Source organism: Rhinolophus sinicus, linkage group LG11 (assembly GCF_036562045.2).
Source record: "Rhinolophus sinicus isolate RSC01 linkage group LG11, ASM3656204v1, whole genome shotgun sequence".
NCBI lineage: Eukaryota > Metazoa > Chordata > Mammalia > Chiroptera > Rhinolophidae > Rhinolophus > Rhinolophus sinicus.
In genome coordinates this window covers 52,590,084-52,604,974 of record NC_133760.1, presented here as the reverse complement: position 1 = coordinate 52,604,974, position 14,891 = coordinate 52,590,084, and the positions used below count along the sequence as shown (strand labels likewise).

The 14,891-nt window shown below is 48.8% G+C and overlaps 1 protein-coding gene across 1 annotated transcript in view; it reads left to right on the top strand.

Moving 5' to 3' along the window:
* Positions 1-404: 404 nt before the first annotated feature.
* DPP6 (dipeptidyl peptidase like 6) overlaps positions 405-14,891 on the top strand; it is a 571,444-nt gene continuing 556,957 nt past the window's right edge. Inside the window, exon 1 of the mRNA XM_019742500.2 lies at positions 405-1,256. Coding sequence (XP_019598059.1) covers positions 1,197-1,256 — 60 coding nt within the window. The 5' untranslated portion in view covers positions 405-1,196. The remainder of the gene's footprint in view (positions 1,257-14,891) is intronic.

Genomic DNA, 14,891 nt, shown 5'->3' with positions numbered 1-14,891 from the left:
GGAAACCTGTTACCCACCAGGCGGGAGCAGGGGCCTGGGTGCGGCTCTGGTCCTACAGCGGAACCCACCTCCGCCCTTCGCCTTATAGATGAGGAAGGTGAGGCCGTGGGCCTGGGAGGCGGAAACCCAACCGCGGGGCTTTGTTTTCCATCCAGAACCTTGAAACTCAACTGTCTCTACCTGGATCAATCTAGAATGAACTTCACTTGTGGCTAAACAACATGGCTGCACCCGATGGGCCCCTGTTCAGCCTTGTGATGCTAAATGTTGCAATGCAGTCTTCACGGAGCACGGCCCTTTCCTTGATTTGTTGGTCGCGGTTCTGCAGGGTCAGTCTTTCATTTCTTATCTGAAAGCGGCCTAATTAGGTCGCGACTTGACCGGCGCAACAAGAAAAAAGGAAAGAAAAAGCGAAAGCCTCGCGGCGCTGCCCACACTTGTGCTGCGGCCGGAGTAGGTGCGCCCCGCACCTCTCCCCACGCGGCCCGGCCCCCGGACTGCGCCCCGCACACCCGCCCGGCAGCAGCGGCCACGTCCTCGGCGGGGGCTGCTGGGGACTCTGCCAAGCAGCCGGCCCGTCCCTGCTCCTCCTCCGCCCCTCGCCGCCCCTGTACGGTGGCGCCTGGAAGAGCCTCGCGTGCCACCTCCCGACCATCCCGGGAAGACTGGGCGCCCCGAGCCCGGCACGAGAGCCGCAGGGAGCGTGTCCGCCCTCGGAGCTGCCCTTAGTGAACACGAGCCCGGCGGGCGGCGGCCGGGTCCGCACGCACCGCAGCTGCAGCCGGAGCGCCCGGGGCGCAGAGCGCGAAGCCGGAGTGCGGTGCCCCGTGGCTCCGCCCGGGGGCGTCAGGGCGCCTGGTCCCCGAGCTCCCGCCGGCGTCCCCACCCCTCGCTGCGGGAAGAGCCCGGCTCGCTACCCTCACCTCCCTGCACGTACCTCCTCGCCCCGCTCGGAGCTGCGCCTGGATTCGCTGGGGCTCCAGTCCCGAATCCTGGGCTGCGTCCCGAGAAGGCAGCGCCGGGCGGGCGCCCTCGGGCTCCCTGCGGGGCTGGGCAGCGGCTCCCCCTCGGCGGGGCTGCGGGCTTCCCGGAGCCCGAGGCGCGAGTGCTGCTGTGGAGAGGGGGCGCCCTGCTCGCCTGCGGAGACGCGCCCAGAAGTTTGGAAGGCAGCGCCTCGGCCCCCAACTTCTCCGGACATGAATCAGACGGCGGGAGTCTCCAACAGCGTCAGGTGTCCCCCGGGAAAAGGCCACAAGGTAGGCGACTCGCGACGGAGGGCGCGGGCGGGACGTGGAGAGCAGGCTGAGGCAGCCGGTGGGGGCAAGTGGCCACGCAGTGGTTTAGGGACTCCTGAGGCTCCGGTCCCTCCGGGTGCGCAGGGGCCCCGGGTCCGGACGGCCGACGGGGCGCGGGGTCTGCGAGGAGAGGTGCTGTGCAGTTGGACCCAGAGCCAGCACCCAGCTCTGCGCTGGCCCTGCTCGGGCGACGGTCAGCGGAGGGAGCGGGGTCCACGGGGAGCCCACCGGGCCCTTGGGCGGGAGCCGCTGGAGCGCTCGGGACGCGCTGCGGACTCTGCACCGGCTGGGCGGGTTCGCGGCCGCAGCCGCGTCCACTGGCTCCGCGGGCCTGGACCGGCTTCCACGAAATCACCGACGGCGACAGGAAGGAGAGCAGGCAGACGCGGGAGGGACCCGGGCAGGACCGTCTGGTAGCCCGCAGTGCGGAGGGCCTGACTTAGGGGCCGTCTGCTCCCGAGCGCGAGGTTCGGCCCCGCGGGGCCCTGGTGCGTGCAGCCCGGTTGGCCGAGGCCGACTCCCCCTTCCTCTTCCCGCCGGTCTGTGGCTCACCTTAGCATGTGGTTGGTTCCCAAGGAAATTCCTTACCTGGGTTACCTGGGTTACACGAACCAATGCACTTGTCATGCAGGGTGTCAGGCAGGGTCTCAGCTCCCGCTCCCCACATAAGGCAGGACATGGTGAGGCCAAAAAGGAACACCCACAGAGCCATAGATAGGGGAGTCACACCACCATATTCTCGCTGGCGGCTGGGTTGGAGACACAGGAGGCAGGAGCCACACTATCCGCAACCTGCCATCCACTTTTCTCTGCCACCCAACCTCACTTGCTAACTGCAATCCGCCTCTCTGCAATCTGCAATCCACACTCCGCCACGCCACCATGCCACCGTCTTCTTGCCAGCCCCCATTTGCTTCTAGCGTTGCCACGGCAGTTATATTAGTGACCAATGGCTCACTGGTTACAACTGTTGGCGATCCAGTCACAGTTGATGGCCATTTACTACCTGAGCCAGCACCTTTCCATGTGAGGCCAAGAGTCTGGAAACTGCACTCCTGGCTCTGTCCCCACAGCACTTTTTACACAGTTTAGATTATTTCTATTATTAAAAAGAAAAAACTGAAAGAAGGCAAGTGCCTTGAGCTGAGACCTGATATACAGCCTGAATCGATGCCCTAGTCTGAGCTTGTTTGCTACACCTGTTTTTCTCCTGATACATTTGCATATGCAGAGGCGTATGTGTGTGTTATTAGAATACGGTTCCCATTACTGTATTCGTTGGGGGTGGGTCATATGTGGAATTGGAGTCAGTAATGACGCTGAATTCATTTGGTGGGTAAAGGAACTCTTGGTCTGCCGAGTTAGGGGAGATTAGGGTCTAGGAACAAGACCTTTACTTTCAACTGAACGATATCCACGCGTTTTCTACCCCAGTCAGGTTTAGGGGAAATAATTGAATACCCAAGTCATATCTCTGATCTCCGTTCTCATTAACTGTGATTCAACTAGTTACACTTTTCACATTTACTTAATTTAATATCCCGAGGAAATGCCTTTTTAATATGTAGGAGCTGATACTATGAGATTTTAAATGAAAAGTAATGGAGGTTCACACACCAGTGAGTATTCAGTGGAGACATCTGTGGACTTCAGAAGATTCAGTTATTTCTTTCAAAAAAGTGCCTTTGGTTCCAGGGTTAGGGTGGCTTCGTGGCGGAATTGGACGGCCACCAACACGTCCTGGGAAGTGTCAGAACACGCCATCAGGTTAGAAGGTATGGGGGCACTCGTTTGGCAGTGGCCTGGGCAACCAGCAGCTGCCCACCAAATAGTTGGGCCGTGGGCATGTTCATTCCACCAGCCGTCATCCTCCGTCATTCATTTCACACACACTGTGGACTCCTATTCCATTCCAAGGACTGAGTACCCCAACACAGACGTGGACACTGCCCCCCTCTCTAGCACACAGCTCTACTCAGGCCCACCCCTCAGGCTTTCAAACCTTTGACGGTCCCCGTTGCCTGATGTGAGATTCTTACTCTTCATCTGCTGGAAGAAAAAAAAGAAATTCCGACCTCCTTCCTTCAAGAAAAATGCACTTTGGTTGCAGTTTGTCTCAAAGTCTCTGGGTTCAGAGGTTGTCGTTTGTCTTGAAGGTTGTCGCTACGGTGAGATGGCCTAGTGGCAGACGAGGTGTCCTGAGGATTCTGGGGTGAGTGAGGGGTAGGTACGTAGCAGGGTTAATCGTCAGCCTTGGAAAGTACCCGGCTCACCACATGAGACTTAGATTACAGTCGTGTTTCATAGAATACAAAACTCAGTAACAGCAGTTTATGTCATTGGAAGTCTGAAGTGCGTTTCCATCTTGGTGTTCTGAGAGCTCATCTTGGAGACTGCGAGGGAGGAAAGCCTTAACCCTCTGGAAAGTGTTTCAGCAGGACCCACTTTTGTGTTGTCTGTTTCTTTACTGATGACTGTTCAGCAATTTCTGTTGGGTAGATTATTATGATTTGTTCTTGTTCTGTTATTTCCTGGGGAACATGTATTGTCTGTCGCTTTTCGGTGGCTACTTAATGCATGAGTTTAGCCATCTTTAGATGTGTGATTGACCCGCTAGGTTCAGGGGAGCTTTCCTTCTCCTGCCTGTGGACGGTAATGGACCATCTGTGTTGAGCTACTAAGCGTCCCAGAGGCTAACCAATCCCACTGCCATTCCCCAGCATGGGCACAAGCCACTGCCCCTGAGATGGCAGCTTCTGGAGTTAGTCACATGGGATTAGAAAGCACACTGTCCCTGGGGGGGTCACGCAATCCAACCCACCCCTTGCTCTGCACCCAGTGACCTGCAGCCCTCAAGGACTAGTTCATTACCAGTCAACAACTGGCCTGTTCTCCAGGTCTACCCCCCAAGGGGGGCCTAACAATTGACTGCTTCCTGGAGACCAATCGAGGGCCCTTCCTGGACCGTTTCCATGGGTGTGTGTGTGGGGGTGACTGCTGATGTTTGCCTGCTCCCATGTGATGCCTTCTGAAGATGTCTTAAGTGTCTCTTTTTTCTTAAACATACAAAATGATACCCACTTTATGATACTAATTATGTAGAAATACATATGTGAAGAGAAACAATGGTAAGGAAATGTACCAAACTGTGAACTGTGATTAACTCAGAATTAGAAGAGAGAGTGGTTCTTATTTTCACTGTTCTCCACTTAATTTTCTATAGTCGTAATATATTGTGGGTTGTTTTGTGGGCTCAGTGAATATATTTTGTGATAATATTAGTGAACCACATGAACACTTACAATTTTGGTTTTGAAAACTTATATACTGTTGTATAAGCATTTATCAAAATCCAGTATAACCTTTATAAAAGAAGACCTGCAGTATTATTGTTTACACAAAATGTTTGCATTGCTTTTGTTCATAGTCTCAAAGATTCTAACGTCTTTCGTGGTAAAAGGTATTGGTTTCTGATATCTCAGTAGCGCAGAACGGGCAACTGAAACCTCAGTATGCAGTAGTTCTATTGTATTCCCGAATTATTCTTTAATTTGTTCCGTTCAGCTTTTTTCATAGCTGTTAATTTACTCCTTCACCAGCACTTACGCTTTCCTTCACCACTTTTGGAAGCAGAAAAGCAATGGCATCTAGAAGCTGCTGGGTGGGCTGAGAATCTTCAGGCCGGCAGGGTCAGCTTTGAGTTCTGTCTCCTGACCTTTTTGCGAGAGGGTTACATTTCTAGTGTCCTGGGCATTTAGAGGAAAATAAACTTGGAGGTTCAAGTATTTTGTTTACTGGTAAACTAGGTATAATGCTGTTTTTAAAGCTCGAATTTTGCTTGTTGTATGCGAGGCATTTTTATAACTGTTGGGGGAGTCATTGAGAGCACATGGCTGCAGGTTAACCCGTGGGCTGGACCCCTCCGAGGTCCTTGCAATGTAGGCTCTGCCCACTGTTCCCACGCTAGTTGCGGTCAAAGATACAGCGCTGAGAGAGTAAGGGGTTACTGAGACCACTTGCAGAGGATACAGGCTGAACCCTATTTAAAGTTAAGATTCTAGCTGGTGGGGGCGGAGATCTAACCCTCTTGCTGCACCAAAGTCGTGTGATTCGTTGTTCCCATATGTAATGTGCCATTTTCCTGTCTACTGTCAAGATTTTCTCTCAAACTTGATTCTTCAGTATTTGAGTGTTATATGCCTAGGCATGGTTTTTTTCCCCCCATATTTATCCTGCTCGGGGATTCATAGATCCTCTTGGGTCTTTACATTCACCATATTTGGGAATTTTGCAACCATTATCTCTTAAAAAAAAGTTTTTTTCTGTCCTATTCTTAATCTGTTGAGATGACAATTATTCATGTTACACATTTTATATTGTCCTGTAGGTCTCTGAGACTGTTCGTCTTTCAAACTTTGTTCTCTCTCTTCTTCAGATGTGATCGTTTCTATTGCTCTGTTTTCACATTCAATGCCTCTTTCCTCTATCTTTTCCATTCCACTGTTTGCACATTCAGTGGTGTCATTTCAGATGTTGTACTTTAATCTAGAATTTCTACTTTGTCCTTTTTTTCATAGTTTCAATTTTTCTGCCTTAGATTTGCTATCTTTTCATATGTTCAGTACCTTTTTTCTTTAATTAATGGGCTTCGGTATATCAGCCACCGTAAAAAAAACACAAAAAAACAACTTTGACTTCTAATTTTAGAATCTGAGTGATATCGAGATTGGTCTGTGTTGATTTTGCTTCTTTCTTGTGAATGGGTCACATTTTTCCTATTTCTTTGTAGATTGAATAATTTTGAATTTTATCCTTAGCACTGTGAATATTGGGTAGCGACTCTGGATTCTGTTATGTTTCTCTGAAGAATTTTTTAATTTTTAGAGAGCAGTTGAGTGGCAACTTACATGTCAGTTTTGTTCCTGCATCTTTACTGGGCCACCTGGAATCTTTCGGTACTTGCACGGCTCACTGGGCAACCAGACCCTAGGGGCAGCATGACACCCATAATTTGAAGCTCTCCTACTGATTTTCTTAATTGTAGAATTACTCCCACTTTCCAGCTGTGCCAGTTGGCTCAGGCTATGTTCCCTCCAGAATCTGCTCACTTTGGGTTGTTCTCTGATGCCTTCAGATGGTCTGTTTTGTGTTTTGCACAGAGATATAGTTATACGTGTGATAGCTGGCTTGACAAAAGTTTTACTCAGCCGTTATTGGGAGTGGAGCTCCACCTATTTTTTTCATTAGTCAATTTGATGCCCAGGCTTTAGAATCAGTAGTTTGGGGGACTTCACCTACCGTGACCCTAGAATCAGTGACATCAAGCTTCTGTGATAACAGCTCATTAGACTTACTTCTAACTTTATTTTCTCAAACCTTTAGTTCAAAACTGAATGTGTCTCTGCACTTTGAGATTCCATCCAGGAAAGAATGGTCAACCCAACCCACTGTCACCTGTCGCAATATTGTTTTAATCTTCTGTCTTCTCCCCACCAGGACTTTGTTTAAATCTTTGTGAGCCTCTCCCTGGTTGATTCTGTCTCTTTTTCATGTCCTCCTGCATCAGTGTTTCCTCTCTTTCATTTTCCCAATGTGTTATGTTCTCTAAAAATGAGCTGTTGGTCAATTATAACTTGTTAAATCTAAAGGCTCTCATTTGTTCCCTTTTTTTTTTTTTTTTTTTTGCCCTCTCATAAAAAGCAAAAGCCGTTTTAATGTTCTCCCCTCTCCAAGCTCCCTCCTGACTCACTCTTTCCCACTCTTCGCTGCCCCTTCCTGTTTGGATCAGCAGGGCTTCCCCTCATGAGGCATTTCATGCACTTTTACAAACGTTTTCTCAGTCTACGTGTCTGTGGAATTAAGCAGCCTTCCCCTCCTTTTCATGGGTGGAAGGATTTCCCACTTTGATTTTAGCACACAGCTTGATCACCCACTCCTTTCCGGTGGGAAGGCTCCCTGAGGATTCCAGCAGCCACTGACTACGTCTGCTGTGGGCACAACAAGCTCACCAGGCCCAGCGAGGGTCTTGTCCCCGCTCTGCCTGCCTCACACGTCTGCTTCCCAGCCCCAGCCTGTGCTGGGAGCGGTCCAGCTGAGAAGGAGACTCCTGTCACAATGCCGGCCGCTGGCTGCAGGCATCACTCCCCGATTTAGTTTTTGGCTTGAACTTCAGACCTTCCCCCCTGTCATCTTCTGCAGCAGAGCCTGCTTTCCCCCATCAGAGAGCATCCTCCATCCCTAATGTGTGGTATTTCAAAACAGGCTCTAGCTTCAGAAGTGATGTTCAAACCTCCTCATTTTATAAAAACTGTGATCCAACAACTAAGTAACGGGCAGGCCGGGCCTCTGCCGTTCCCAAGCCCTAATTCTTGGCACAGCCCATTAGGCCGGCGGTGTCCTTGTTTGTCTTCTCCACTTGAGTTCATGTACATCACGCCGCTCCGTGGGGCCGCCTGCGGCCCACGTCCCTGCTTTGTAATGTGAGCAAGAGCACGTGGGGTTCATGGCTTGTCCTGCCCATGGCAGCTCCTCGTGTGGAACAGGAAGCTTGCTTATTTGGTTGGTCGTTTCTGAAAGAAATAGGAAAGGAACTCATATACAGAGGGTGCCAAAAAATGCCTACACATTTTAAGAAAGGAAATAACTATTAAAATTGTAATACTCAATATATATTGATAACAAAAGATGAATACAAGTCATGTGTACACATTTTTTCGGTACCCCAGTAGATAAAAAATAATAATAAATTCTTTTTACTATCCAGAATCTAAATCATCCTAAAGAATTTTAGAAAGTTTAATGTAAGGCATAAAACATGAATTACTTTAACGACTTCCAGGATATTAGTGAAAATCTATTTATGTTATTTTGGTTTTACATTTTATTGATTTTAAAAATTTTAATTGTCCTCCTTTTCTCAGTAAAATACATAAAATGAGGATAAGCTCATGCATAAGTTAAATTTCCAGGAACAGAGAGCAGTAAAGAAGTATTAATTGTTTTTCTGGTTTAACTTGTGGGATTATTTTTTTAAGTCAAAAGCCATATCTCAAACGTGGTATTTTAAGGATCTCACATCTTGTAACTTTGGAAGGAAATAGACTGACTGGAACTTTATAGACCCCAAATCTAGTCTTAGTTTTGGTTACGGGCCTAGAAATCTGTGCTGAGTTGGCAGAGTGGAGGGAAGGTGTCCAACGCATCGCTCATCCTCTCCCCACGTTTTCAGGGCCTTAGAAAGTTTGCTTTGTTTCCATGCCACACAGATGTCAAGTGTGTTCTCTTCTTTCACTTGCATCTTCCCTTTTTAACGAACCTTTCGAATGGAATGTTAAGAGCTCACAAGACATTGAGACATTACAGTGTAATTAAAAATTATATGTGACAAAATGTGGACACAACAGAACAAGTTCGTCTTGCTCTTAGGTTCCAAAAGACCAAGACATACTGGCCTTTGTTAAAGTCACGTGAGCTGCACAAGTTCAGGTGAGGAAACGCTGCAGTGGAGGGTGAGTCACAGGGAGCGTGGCAGGAAGGGAAGAAGCATCAGTAGGCGGGACCTCAGAATTAGGTGGGCCGTGCATCCTGTTTGGATGGAGTCTCGGGGAAGTGGCTGCAGCATTCTGGGCCCTTTCCTTCGCTCTCTGGAAACTGAGGAAATCAGCTGAGCTTCTGGGCCCCATTGGGCACTTTCTCACTGATATTCCAACCCTAGAAAGAGCCGTAGGCAAAGCGATCGCCAGATCCCAGGCTTTCCTGAGTAGAGATGTCAGAGGCCATTCTACAGTAAATGTACTTCCTGTAAACCCTAAGCCCGTGGGAGGCCTTCCCGCTGCAGTAGGAAAAGAAACACCTGCTTCATATATTGGACGTGAACGTGTGGCGTGAGACGGAAGGGTTCTATATGAAATGAAGAGAGGACCCACAGGATGAGGTGCCTTTCTCCATTCTAGCACTTCGCCTCACATTTCCATGAATGCTGTCTTCTTTCATCTTTACAACAGCCACTTAGTCAGGTAGATAAGTTTGTATTTCTCCTTTTATTTGTTCACTGAGAAAACGGAGCTACGAGATTCCATACAAATCACTTGTGGGCACAGGGCTAGGAAAATCGAGACAATATTTTCAAACTGAAAATGTGTAAATAAGGAAGAGGACTGGATCTTTTATTCAGTAAGCTTCAACCCATAAATCTATTAATTTCCTCAATCCTGAGTAGTATTTATGTATTTCATAAGCATGGAACTCCTTGCTTACTAGTCTTAAAAAAAAAAAAGGAAGTTGCTATTTTTATTGGTGAGTCAGAGTGTTCACAGAAGAGAAAAGAAACAACAGAATGAAATACCCGGGGTGTGAAAAAAGAAATAAGGCCGAGTCATCGGAGTGCAATCAGAGAAAAGAGTGGTCGGTACAAGGTTAGTTGGGGTTGGGGGTGCTTCACAGAAAGTGGGGCTCATTGCTTACAGTCACAGAAAAACCACGCCGACTACAGGCTCAGCGTAACAGACCTTTCTGCTTCCCCAAATGGTAGCTGTAATCCTTGCCAACTAAGGGACCCATAGATTTTAATAGACAGTTATTATGGAACATTTTCTATATTTGCTTCTGGTGATTGTTATTTGTGACTACTGAGAATAGATTCTAATTCCTGGCAGCCTACAGCCGCTGCAGCTCACCTTCCTCTGCACAATAGTCAAAAGTTTGAGAAATCGTAAGAAGCGACAGGATATGAAACAATAAGAACATGGCCATGTTTATCATCCTCTCCCACAGATTTTGGCTTTTGTGGTCGTGTGACATTTCTGTCTTCATTCATTCACTCATCAGCTGTCACTTGGACGTCTGTGTAAGGGGGTTTCCGGGGCCACTTACCTTCTCTGCCCACAGCCTCTCCTCAACCACCTGAGACACAGGACTCCCCGATACAGCTGATCCGACCAGGGCTGCATACCTGCTCCCCGGTGGATAAATCCACAAGTTGAGCTGAGCCCATCAAACACTCACTCTCTTTTGGGAATTTGAACTAAGAGACCCAGAGATGGCCCTCCGAGGACAGAGGGCAGAGGTCACATAGGCTCTGACCTGCCGTGTGCAGTCGTGCCAAGCTAAGGATGGCTGTTGAGAGAAAAGCCAGGCAAGGGGCAGCAGAGACGATGAATTATGGGGCCCCCGAAACATGGAGAACATGGCCTCTCTCTCTGACGTGCTAGTTACGCTGCACGTGAAGTGCTTGTCTTCCCTTTATTTCCTTTCAGTATTCCGAGAGGTACCTACCATTATGTAAAGTGGATAGAAAAGACTCTTTCATTACTAGCAGGATTTCCTGTTTTCTCTCCCACTCCTCATGACCACCAAATAAAACTGTTTTTGTTGAACAGACTTTTTGACAAGCTTCTTTGCGTTCTTACTTTGTATCCCAAGAGGCACCGTGAGGGGAAACAAATGTCACTGGATTGCTTTCTAAGCAGCAGTGGGAGTGATGGCTCCTTTCCAGGTTATTATTGGACGGAGCTTGCCAGGGCTGAATTTATCAGAAAAATAAAGGGTGTCTATGAGGCTTTGTGGCAAGAGATAAAAGGGAACAGACAGAAAAAATGATGTTGTGGCAGCCAGGAGATATACTTTGGGGAATAGAATAGAAATGTTTATTGTCTCTTGCTTCCAGAGAGGTGTCAATAAAATCCTTTGGGTTCGCTAATGTGTCAGGCAGCTGGACCTGGGTTTGGGGGGACTTGGAGTTGGACAGTTGGATGGAACGTTGAATGCAGCTTTAAGCTGGCGGTTGGACAAGAGTCTAGACTGCCTGAGGGGGGCCCAGAAAATCGAGATTGGGGCCACAATACATTCGTTGGCTGTTTGATTTGAGCTACTTTTAATGGGTTTCTACCTTTTTTGCACTCGAACGAGCTCCGACCAAAGTGATGTGTAATGTGTGAGAACCTGGAGGCTTCCACAGGCATCGGACGTGACCTCCCTCCCTTGCCCATGAACTTGCCAGTGTTCTACTAAATGCCTCAGCCTCACGCGACAATCATGAACAACTTTATTTTTTTCCTCCAACTGGGTCTTCAAAACCAAGCTTTCACTGCTCCTGTTTGTGCCCAGATTTGTGAAGAAATTAGAGCCTTTTCTGGTCGTTTTGCCACTGGTGCGATTTCAGAGGTTAAAACGCCCAGTCCGGTCTAACATAAGGGTAACCCCCGAATCCATTCAAAGACGGTTTCTCCCCCAGCCCACTCCTCAGTTGGAGCCTGTTCCAGGCCTGGGAGCCTGCAGGGGTGAGGGGAGGCAGGGGTGAGGGGAGGCAGGGGTGAGGGGAGAGGCTCTTCTCCTTGGCTCCCTCCTCCTGCATGGTTTCTGAGTCCTCCCCTGTGCTCTCTAGTCCCCTTTCTCACTTCTCCGAGGTTGGGTTCAGGTAGAGAAAAAATGAGGGAACAGTCGGAGTGCATGTACGTGGTGGCTGCAGGTGCAATCTGGTGATAGATATAGGTCTCCCGGGGATGAGTGGGCATTTGGTCCTGTCCAAGGCGTCCACTAAGATACTTGGTCCAGCAGCAAAGGTCCTTGATGGTTGGTCCTATCAGAAATGTCTGCGTGTGTATCTGGTCCTTTTGGTGTGACTGTATGTCTCCATGGACGTTTCAGACAGGACCAAATGTCCTGCAAGGCTCTGTGAATGTGACAAGTACACAAAGCTGACCGTGTGCCTGTGGGGTGCTTGTGGGGAGCCTTTCTCTGGGGACCCCACACAGGGTATTGAAAGGTGATGGCAGCTTGTCCTCCAGCAGTGATTCCAGCCCTCCCCCTTGCTCCGCCTCTTGTCACCCTGTGCTCCTTCCTTGGCTCTGGTGGCTGAGGGTCCTTCCTAAGTGGCCCCTGGCTTCCTCCTCCCATGTGCTCCATTTCTGGTTCAGGAGCGACGCTCACATGGCTGCATTCCCACCCTCACCATCCCCGATGCAGCGTGCCCTGTAACCCCCCTCTCTCATGTCCGCCTGCTTCGGAGGCTCCCTGGTTTCAGCTTGTGATTTTGACTTCTCCACGTGGGGTCTAGATGCCACTGCTGTGCTCCCAAGTCCCCTGAGCTCAAAGGCACCCATTCGAAGCTCTCTGAAGTGTTCTGTGACCCCCCGTTTCACTCTCCTTGTGCTGAGAGGCAACCTACAACTTTCCTGTTCCTCATCTGGCTGCACACCCCTTCCTCCTGCCCCTGCCTCTAAGGTAGAGCTGCCAGAGTCTTCCACCACCTGTCTCTGTCGGAGGCTTCCACGCGGGTAGATGACGGCTAATGTATGCTGTGCAATTTCAAAGCCCTTTGTCATCTGCTTTATGAATAGTTAACAGACCACTTTAGGCTGGATGGATACTTGGCAACCGTTTGTATGGTTCTTAACGTTCGCTGCCTCAGTTGAAACCGAAGTAGGAAGAGACTGTCTGAACTTGGTTGTCTACGTGTGGTTATCTTGCATCTCTAAGCGTATCGGGCAGTTGCAGACACGTGTCACGCGCCACCTAAGCTCGGCGTGTGTCGGCTCATGCGGTTTGGAAAGGACCACAGAAGGCTGGGGTTCAGCTGAGCAGTGGAGGATGTGGCATTTTGGTTGAGACCTTGTTTACCCAAAACCACATGCGGCCTCGCCAAAGTGGCACGTCTCATTTTCTTTACACTTTAGGAACTGCGGTGGCTTATGTGCTCATGCGCGTGCCAGGAAAGAGGGGATGCTCGGGGGACTTCTTCACCCCTCGTACTACAAGTCCCTGCTGTAGTGCTTTTCAAACCTTCCTGCACACGCTCATCACCCAGCCGCTCTTGTTAAAACGCAGACTCTGATTGAGCCGTTTCTGGCTGGAGCCCAAGAGCCCGTGTTTCTCAAAGGCGCCCGATGATGCCGACACTGCTGGTCGCCAGCCCACCCCGTGGGTACCAACACTCTGCTGCCTTTGCTGAGTGATACACAACGTAACCCCGAATGCATTTTGTTGCGTAATGGTGGCCGATCCCCGGAAGTCTCCCACTTGGGGGAAATGGTCTTAGTCGTCGTGAGCACGTAATGGTCTCTCGTGTCTTTGACCTGTGATTGGAAATGTTGGTGCCATTCATTTGGAAAGGAGGATTTAAATAGGAAGAAGGAGAATGGGGTTCCCCTTGCCAGCTCTGCTGCCCACGGGCTCTGTGGCCATCACCAAGCAATCAGCATCTCCAGAGTGTAGCCACTTTCATTAAACTGTTTGTTGGGTTAGGTGATCTCCAGGGACCTAGCAAATACTGCTCTTATATTTATAAATATGTCTTATGCTTATCTACTCAGCTGTATTATTTTTTAAAATACTTGGGCTCTCGGTCTATAGGTTCACCTATGTTTTTATTCCTGGAACAGAAGCTAGAACCTCGCCTGGAGTACACACTCAACAAATACTCGTGAACGGTGATGATACAGGAGAACTTTGGCAGTGGGGAAGTGAGAGTGGGTGCAAACAGTGAGGAATGCCTGGGGTTTGTTTAAACCTCTCCAGTAGATCGCGATCGGTAAATGAAGTTGACTTAAAGTGAAAATAGTATATTCCGTAATATTCATGTGTGTTGAGTTTCTCATCCCTGACTTTGGGGCTGATGGAGGCAACCCTTTCAAAATCCAATGGGATCAGTAGAGTGAGAGTTATCAACCTTATCGTTATAAATACAATGCAGGTTTAGGAGGAAACTGGCCAAGCAAACCTGTATTTCCTCTCTCACACCCGTTAGTGATTCTGCAGCTCTACCGCCTCCTGCCCTCCTTCAGTGACAGGTCACTGAGACATTCTCCACACCACCTGGCCTTCCCACATAGCTCCTCTGTTCTCACTTCCTAAGTATCTGTTCTGATTCTGTCCCCATCAAAATCCACTTAATTTGCAAAGTCGCTGCTCTCACTGTGAGCTGTCCCTTTGCATAGTCCACGGGGCTTTGGGGCCAAACGTTGAGGAGAGTCAAGAAAAAGATGCATGGTCAGTCAACTATAATTTAATATATAGATATAGTCCTAGAATGTGGAGTGCAGCGTAGGGAATAGAGTCAATGGAATTGTAGCAGCTACATATGATGTCCGAGGGGTAGTAGATGGGAGAGAGGGTCATCACTTTGTGAGGGGCATAAATGTCTTACTGTTACATTGTTTTGTACACCTGAAACGAAGGAAGGAAGGAAGGAAGGAAGGAAGGAAGGAAGGAAGGAAGGAAGGAAGGAAGGAAGGAAAAGATGGATGGAAAAGGTAAAAATGACCTGGTCGTAGTCTTTAAACGATGTGTTATTACAGACAAGGACATGTCACTGTAACCTTTTTTAGCTGGAAAGCAGAAAAGGGGCGTCGTGAAGAGCGTCCGAGGTCCAGAAACTCCTACTTGATGTACCGAGTGATGCAATGAGGCAAATGGCTTCCTTTACTGGGAAGAGCAGAAAAACACCCAGGTTCCTTCTATCTGCTCACTTATGGCTCTTATTTTAAGGGATAGATTGAGTAAATTGCTTCACTAAATGCAACTTTAAAGATAGAACATTCGCATGTAAAACTTATGTCTTACCCAACTTTCAAAAAAGTGAGAAAACTTCTAAATATATGT